Source organism: Carlito syrichta, unplaced genomic scaffold (genome assembly GCF_000164805.1).
Source record: "Carlito syrichta isolate Samal-C Ts95f unplaced genomic scaffold, Tarsius_syrichta-2.0.1 Scaffold308093, whole genome shotgun sequence".
In the NCBI taxonomy this organism is placed as follows: Eukaryota; Metazoa; Chordata; class Mammalia; order Primates; family Tarsiidae; genus Carlito; species Carlito syrichta.
The window spans coordinates 156,394-165,247 of NW_007252189.1; the positions used below are offsets into that span (position 1 = coordinate 156,394).

The 8,854-nt window shown below is 46.7% G+C and overlaps 1 protein-coding gene across 1 annotated transcript in view; it reads right to left on the reverse strand.

Annotated features, from left to right (window-relative positions):
* Positions 1-625: 625 nt before the first annotated feature.
* Positions 626-8,854, reverse strand: part of HK2 (hexokinase 2) — a 70,854-nt gene continuing 62,625 nt past the window's right edge. The window contains exons 13-18 of the mRNA XM_008064874.1: positions 5,149-5,244; positions 4,565-4,664; positions 4,292-4,475; positions 2,570-2,725; positions 1,123-1,356; positions 626-850 (exon numbers count right to left, since the gene is read on the reverse strand). Coding sequence (XP_008063065.1) covers positions 706-850; positions 1,123-1,356; positions 2,570-2,725; positions 4,292-4,475; positions 4,565-4,664; positions 5,149-5,244 — 915 coding nt within the window. The 3' untranslated portion in view covers positions 626-705. The remainder of the gene's footprint in view (positions 851-1,122; positions 1,357-2,569; positions 2,726-4,291; positions 4,476-4,564; positions 4,665-5,148; positions 5,245-8,854) is intronic.

Here is an 8,854-nt window from a genome sequence, read left to right on the forward strand (position 1 = left end):
AACTCCTGGCTTTGGTTTCACTGTCTGGACTCAGGATTCTTTGATTCCAAGAACAGCAAATGCTGGAATTCACAGAGCAAATGCTTATAGATGAGGTTGAAGGGGGCTGCTGCCACATGAATATCTATGGATTTCCCTCCATTGTCATCCCTTGACCCGCCCCATGTGTGCCTGTAGGAGAATCAGGCTCACATCATTAGCAGAGAACTCCCGATCTCAGACAGGTGAATCAGTGTCAGCATCAGTGCTGGAGATGCTTTCCACTGAGAAATGTCATGTTCAGGCTCCAAGGTGAAGCAGCCATATCTTCATTAGTGTCCCTATCCTGTAGAATTATATGGGGACATGGAATTTGGCCAGACAGGGGGATTACTAAGGGTTAAAATTTTTAAGTTTTACGAGAACCAATGGGAATGGATGTGACTGGTGTAGACAAATCTCTGAATTGTATTTATCTCAGGAGGGCTAAAACCTGGGCACCAAATTGACTATATGCGGAGATAAAACCCAATTTTAAAAATTTGGTGGCTTCCTTTATCTTGTCAGAAAGCTTCAAAATGCTGGGCGTGGTGGCTCACTCCAGTAAAGGGGTTCTCTCTGTCATGGAAAAGTCAAGGGGTCTGTCTCTGACACAAGGGGATGACATCTTATAATTTAAAACAGGGAAGGGGGAAGCAAAGGAAGGGTCTTCCAATTTCAGGGTTTCTATCGCTGCCCAGCCTCACGGATGCGGCAGGCCACAGCAGTGATGAGAGCTGCCCCCTTTCCGCTGCCATCCTCTGACTGCAGGAAGGACACGTCGCATTTCGGGGACAAGTCCTTCACTGTCTCATGCATGACTTTGGCAAAGCTGGAAGAAAGACACAGGGAAAACCATCTTAGTCACAACTGGTTTGTGTACTCAGAGATGAGACCCCAAGAAGTGATAATGGAAACACATCTGACTGGGGTGAAACGCTGGCCTACTTTTGATGATCATTCTTTAAAGTATAATATTTACATTGTATACACTCTTTGGAATGGCTCTTGATTTGCACTAAAGTTAAAAAGGAGAGAAAGAGAAGGGAAAGAACAGAAAGACTGAAAGAAGGTGGGCAGGGAGGGTTGGGGTCAGACACTCACTGAGGATGAAGCTTGTAGAGGGTCCCATCCACACCCACTGTCACTTTGAGAGTGTCCAGCCCACGGTTTTCTCGAATCTTGTCCACCACAGCGGCCATGCCTGCGCCACAGAGCTGGGCTGCCCGTCGCGCCACCACAGTGCACACCTCCTTGACGATGATGCTGTCGTCACAGGTGCTCTCGAGGCCCAAGTGCTGCAGGATGGCTCGGACCTGCAGCAGGGCCAGGCAGTCGCTGGGGTGGGAGGGAGACAGACAGTGGTCAGTCACACACCAAGAGGGCTTGTGGCCCACCACTCCAGGGCCCTGCTTCATCAGGAGAGGCTCTGTGGGGTCTGACCCTCTGAGAGCCCACCCTGTGAGGGGGTGCCCATTCCTAAACTCCAACCAATGCTCATCCCACTGAACCACCGTGATTCTTCCTGAGGGCGACAGGAATACAAAAAAAGGGCTCCTCACGTGAGGAAGGGCAGTTCCACTACAAAATGGATACTCCAAATGAAAGGAAATTTGCTTTCTATGTATTACACTTATTTGGAAATAATATGACAGTGCTTGATTATGCCAGCTTCCAGTCTCTTTCATGTCCATTCTCTCGCTGCTGCCTGGAGGTCTACAGGACAAATATTAACCAAGCAGCTTAGATTCCTGCTCTGCCACCCTGGGTGGTGTAAACTCTACTTGTACAGGACCTACGAAACAACTAAATAGAATTGTAGAAAGAAAAAAACTCTATTATCTAAAACTACTTTAGAAGCTTGGAATCATCTCCTTGCACATAAACAGACTTGCAAATTAGAACAGATTCTTTCTATTCACTGATGCAGATGCCCGAGGGGGGCCGCTCGTGTCAGTCGTCTGGTTCCTGTTCTTCTATGCCCTGAGAGTAATGACATAGCATCAATTTTTAAGGGGCTCTGACAGTCATCATTTTAATCTGGAGCAGGATTTTCTGCCATTACACTAGGAGCGAGGCTTTACTGTAATGAGGTGCCATGTGGCATGTTTCTGCACTGCCTGATGTTCCACCCTTTACTCAATCCTGGCTGCCTGATGACTACAGTCAGCAGTTAAGAAGGACCATCAACCCAAGTGTGGGTGCTTTAATAGGTTATCTTCCTCTGTGCATCTCAACTGATATCCTGTGAGCAGGTATCTTTTCTACCTTTGATAATTTAGTCTAAAATCCAGCAATTACAGTGTGCGTGATCTCATGCCACACTCAGCACAATCTTTCATGAGAATGTGATATATTTGCCTTAAAATGACAACTATCCATAATGTGCCTTTAAGTAAATAAACACTGTAGACATGAATGTGTTGGCTACTAAAGTGACCTTTGTATGAGCCACACACTAATCCTACTTGATCTGTGGAAATCCTTTGGTTTGTCTGTCCATTAGAAAAAAGGGTACAGTCCCACCCTACCCCAAGCCCTAAACTCTCACCTCTCAATCTGAGACAGAAATTTGGTTTCAAAGATCCCTCTGGTCTTGAGTCGCTCTGAGATGCGGCCTCGGAAGAGCAGCCCACGCTTGGTGAAATCAATGAGGATGTTACGGACAATCTCACCTAGGTACATTCCACTGATCATTTTCTCGAACCTGCAAAGTAGGTAACATTCATGGAGGTTAGGTTGGAAGGTGGGGGGATGTATTAACTGGGACGGGCCAGTTAAGTAACCCTCAGTGCCTTAGAACGTGGGGGGCCCACAGACTCCCCTAGTGGGAAGAGAATGCTACTGGATACACTTGGGCAGGACCCCCGGTGTCCTTACCTGCTGATCTACCACCTTCAGCAAAACTGACCATAGCACCTGAGGCCCAAAGGGATCCTGGGGATTGGCTTCACCTTTGGAACTCATTTCCTTTCCAAGGCATATTTTCTATCTTTCTTTCTTTCTTTTTTTTTTTTTTGAGGTGGTGTCTCATTTTGTCGCCCAGGCTGGAGTGCAGTGGCATGCTCATGGCCACCACAGCCCTGACCTTCCGTTTCAGCCTTCCAAGTAGCTAGAACTACAGGTGTGCACCACCACGCCCGGTTATTTATATATTTTTTATAATTTATTGTTGACATGAGGTCTCACCATGCTGCCCAGGCTGGTCTCAAATGCCTGAACTCAGGCAATCCTCTCACCTCGGCCTCCCAAAGTGCTGGAATTACAGGCATGAGCCACTGCACCCAGCCAAGGCATATTTCCTACCCCTCAAGGAGATACACTCAAACCCCACCACACTTCTAGGAATAGGGGAGGACACTGTCTTTTTTTTTTCTTGTTTGTTTGTTTGTTTTGAGTTGGAGTCTCACTCCTTCACCCAGGCTGGAGTGCAGTGGCATACACGCCCACGGCCACCGACACTGTCAAAAATTCTCAACCTCACTAGGCATTCAGCATGCAATCTCTTAGACCTAATCATCATTACTCAAGTAATTAGTGCCAGCTATAGAGCTTTTGGCAACTAGAACAAAGCATGATTATGCAGTGGCTCAAGGGTCTCTTGGCCGTGCATAGTGCCTTTAAAAAGTTCAGGTCGTTAGTTTCAGCCAAGACTCCACTGCCACCCTATCTTGTCTTGTCCCAGCCTGCTTCCTTCATTAATACTGCCTACCTGGCCCCTAGAGGCATGTCTGCAACCTCTATTCTAAACAAATATTTTGCCAAGTGTATGCTGCAGAACTAGAGTCCCTGATTAATCTAGTTAGGAAACACTACAGGCAACATCTCCCTAATGGGAAGTGTGTTAGCTCTTAAGCTATTGTCTCTCAGCTCAGACCCTGCTCCCGCATCATCCACAGGCCTTGACGCTGGGCCCCTTGACAAAGAGGGCACCAGACGCTGGATGGATGGGGAAGGAAGAGAGAATTTGCTCCTATCCGCATCACCCTGGATGCTTCTTCACCGGGTAGAAGCAGGTGGTTCAACTTTGTTTCGTTCTCCTCACAGCCCCAGATCCAAGGCTCTAGGATTCTCTCATCTGTTCTCCCAAGTCCTTGGGGGTGGGAGCTGCTGCTTACATTTACTAACCCAGAACATTCCAGGTGCATTTGACAAGAAACCCTTTCCAAGGAAACCTCTTCTCTAACATCTCATAAGGAGCGTCCCGGAGATGCTGTTGTACAGGCCTCAATCACTCATCACCATCCAGTTCTGGGATGTGCTGGGTGCCTACCTCTGCTTGCCAGGGTTGAGTGAAAGCTCATCCACGGCCACGTCAAACTCCGTGCGGAAGTCTTCCAGACATCCGTTGTCCCCAAAGGCCCCCCACTCCATGTTGACGCACATCCGTCCCTCTTCTCCTTCTACCAGCTCCACGTTGCGCATCTCTTCCATGTAGCAGGCATTGCTGCCCGTGCCTGCCGGTCACAGAACACCGGGGCAGCTCAGCAAAGTCCCACGCCGAGGCTGTGCAGCCCCACGCGGGCAGGACAGTTCGGGTCCTTACCAACAATGAGGCCGACTTCACAGTGAGGGTCTTCAAAGCCACAGGTCATCATCGTTCCCACGGTGTCGTTCACCACAGCGACCACATCCAAGTCAAACTCCTGGGAAGGCGGAAGCAGATGCCTCGTCCACAAGTGGACCCCAATATTCTCCCTTTGGACGTTTGCAAGGGAGGTTTATAGGAATTTAAAACACGTCTCATATACACCATGGCTCACTCTCTCACTCAGGTCTCTGCTCACATGTCACCTCCTCAGAGATGCCTTCCTGATTGTGTTAAGAGTGTCCCTTTCTAGCACATTTGCTCTATCTGCTCTCCTCACCCCATTCAATTTCTCTCCATAGCACTTAACAGCACCTGCCATGATGTCACGGGCTTATTTGTCTGTGGAACAACGCTTTGTTGTGGTCACCCCCAAACCCCCAGTGCTGAAAGCAGGGCTTGTCACACAGTGGACACTCAATAATTGCTGGGTGACTAACTTGACCTTTCCCCCCAACAACGCAACTGCACTTAATGTTGGCCCCACTTCCTGAACACGTCAGGCACCAAGGAGCTCAGGCCTCATGCCACACGTCTCTCACCTCTCGCCGGTGTATTGCTTCCTTCAGCAGGGTGACCACATCCTCGCCCTCGCAGCCTGATGCCTTGAAGCCTTTTGTCCACTTGAGGAGTATGCTCTAAAAATCACATGAGCATGCAGAGGACATCAGAGGAGGGCTCCTGGGACCTTCCTGAGGCCCTACTGTACTTCCAGCTCTCAACCTCATAGGCCAGAATTCCCTAGTCACCATCCACAGACGAGTCTCAACTGTTTCTAAGGTACTTATTTGGATTTACCTCCTGTGTACCAGGTACAGAGCTAAGCACATCCCACGTGCTACCGCATTTAATCCTCACAGAACTTTGTGGAACATCTATCGTGAACTTGCCTCCTTTATTGGTAATTGGGGTTCTGGAGTAACTTGCCCCAGGCCTACAGCTTAGAAGAGAAGCAGGACTTACCTCCAAGGCCACCAACCATGATGGCTCATAAGCCATCACAGCTGCCCTGACTGTGGAACTAATTTCCATATGCTTGGTTCTCTCACTGAGCAAAGCAGTTTGCCCTGTCCCCATCCTCTATTTACCAGAAGGGTCAACATGTGTCTCTTGACTTTCAAATTCCAGCATTCCAGTGAACAAATGCCCTGCCTGTAGCTGGAGTGATACCTAGGCTTCACCACCACCCCGTGTTTCTCACTAAGGAAAATACTCCAAGCTCTTCCTCAGAGTCCTCTGTGGGTTACTCATCTTTCATGTGACCCTTCACCACATCCTGGGGCCCTCTGGGGACCAAAGCACAAGGGCTTGGAATGTGGGAGAAAAGCTTCACAGTTTTGTTCCTTGGTGTTCTTTGCTGCCACAGCCCATCAGGAAACAGGTGTCAGGGCTCCCAGGCCCTTCACCCAAGATATCAACTTCCATAAATGGGCTGTGTGCTCATGACCTGCCCACTGGCATAGTTTCTCCAGGCCTTGCTCAGTGATTTATGCCCATCAGCTTGGCATTTCATTCATATCAACCTGGATGTGTCACATGGATTCAGATTCCATAAGATTCAAAAAACAAAGGATATCTCTCAGCGCGCTGGTTGATACACCCACGTCCAGACAAGTGTATGCTTATCTCTACCCATTTCTTTTGTCTACAACTTGGCATCACATCTCTGACAATTTTTTTTTTTTGAATGACAGTCTCACTCTGTCACCCAGGCTGGAATGCAGTGGCACAATCATGGTTCACTGCAGCCTCAACCTCCTGGGCTCAGGTGATCCTTCCACCTCAGCCTCCTGAGTAGCTGGGACTCCATGTATGGCACCAAGTCCATCTAACTTTTTCTTCTTCTTCTTCTTCTTCTTTTTTTTTTGGTAGAAATGAGGTCTCGCTATGTTGCACAGGCTGGTCTCGAATTCCTGGGTTCAAGCAATCCTCCCACCTCAGCCTCCCAAAATGCTGGGATTACAGACATGAGCCACTGTGCCCTGCCCCCAAATTTTTATTTGGTAATTTAAAGTTCACAGAATGTACAAATAACATTATTTCTGGTGACCCTTGATGGTGAGTCAAGCAGAGACCCCCAACAGCTGGGAAGACTTGCCCAAGGCCAGCGGCTAGTAAACACAGCTAAGGTTTCTGGGTCTCGGGTCTTTCTCCATGCCTATGAATTTCCCCAGCAACAGGCTGATCTTGCCAGAGCCCGGAAAAGAAAGATTGGTCCTCTGCTCTTAATTTTTATGATTCTAGACTTAATACATACTCGTTACAGAAACTTGGAACATATAGAATAAAATCTAATACAATGATCTAGAGTCTCACAATTCAGACAGAAACAATTTACATGCCTTCTGGCTTACCTGGCACATATATAAAGATATGAGGGAGACCCCCCCAAAAAAACAACAAAAACAGAATTATCTTTTGGAGGGCAGGCCCCTTGTAGTACAGGCATCCCCCACTAGGTAAGTGTTCTAGGAACCCATCGGCATCAGTGTACCAGCTAGCATTATTATGAGAGGCTGTGTTCAGCTTCAGTGAATTTTTTTTGGAGATTCTTTCAATATGTTTACCCATTTCTCAATGAGTGATTTATAAACGAATCTGCCCACACTGTGCTGATCTCACCCCAAGTGACATTTTTATGTTTCCCTGGATGAAAGAAGTCTTCAAAGGGAAACATCTTGCCAAGGTGAAAGAGGTGAAACAAAAAACAGTAGAAGCACTAAAAACCATCAAAACTGAAAAGTTCAAAAACTATTTTTAGTAGTGGAAAAAGCATCAAACAGAGAGTACTTTGAAGGTGACTGAAGTTTAAATATGTAAGAACAAATACATAATTTTCTATAAATACATTCTGGGTCTTTTTGGTTCCCCCTCATATATGCATGTTGGCATGAAAAGTAAGATAGTGTCTGTTTAAAACTATTTTAGTTGGAAATCTGGAAGTGTTGGAAGCCGGCCACAGAGGCCCACTGAGCTTTAGGGATCAGGAAGGGCCGTTGACCCCGAGACCACTAGGATGCGTTCAGGAGCTATTGACCCCATTTCCTCCCACTTTCTACTCAGCAGTAACCAGATTAAGCGCCTGTGAGCTCAAAACATAGAAACTCTGAGATCGGGATGAACACAAGCTAACTTTAGAAGCTCATTGCTCCCATTCTTCCACAAACTGCAGTTTTGGCTTTCACACAACTTATAATTCAAACTCATGTCACATCTAAGAGCCTTAGTATTGGTCACAGGCTTCTGGATCATGATCTTAGGATTTATTTAAGGTGTAAATTGTAGAATATAGTTTTAGAAGACAGTCATTTTGTTGAAAGAATGCGGCTGGGTTACTTGCAGGTAGCCCACTGTGAACTTTGGACTGGGCCACATTCCAAACATTCTGCGATGGGCCACTTTCATTTGTAAAGTAAATACTTAAGCTTCTATAGAATTGTTTAACTTGGCATAAATCAATCAGCTTAGGATGAAAAAGGTTTATAGAATATGTCAGTCACATATTAGGTTATCCTTTGTTATGGGATTTTAAGATTATCATATGAAAAGGGTTTAAGGCAATCATTGATTAAGTTTTCATGGATTAAGGTTTCTGGTGGGTGGGGGACACCCCTCCCTCATCTGAATTTGTGTGTAAAAGACCCGTTGTAATTCCCAGTAACACACATTGTTTCTGCATTAGACTGGAGTCCAGTCTCTTTCTTTCTCTCTCTCTCTCTTTCTCTCTTTCTTCTTCCCCCCAATCGCTGATGCCGTCTCCACCTTTGGGGTGCCCTGAACCCAGCTGGAGCTGGTCTCTGGCAAGTGGTGCCCAATATAGATTACAGCAGGTCAGATTACGAGCATTCCAGAAGAGGACATTCTTATGATAGTAACATGGAGTCATGAAGTAGGGACCGGGAAAAACTCAGAGAAAGAGAAAGAGATATGGATCAGAAAAGGTCCCGGAAATCCCCATCTCCTGGGAGAAGAAGCCCAGAACCATCAGTACCCCAGAATTCCTCTGCTCAGGATGAACCTACTGCAAAGAAGAAGAAAGATGAGCTGGATCCTCTTCTTACTCATACTGGTGGAGCATATATTCCCCCTGCAAAGCTCAGGATGATGCAAGAACAGATTACAGATTAAAACAGTTTAGCATACCAGAGGATGAACTGGGAAGCCCTAAAGAAGTTAATCAATGGCCTTATCAACAAAGTCAACATTTCCAATGTAAGTATCATTATTCAAGAGCTTCTTCAAGAAAAT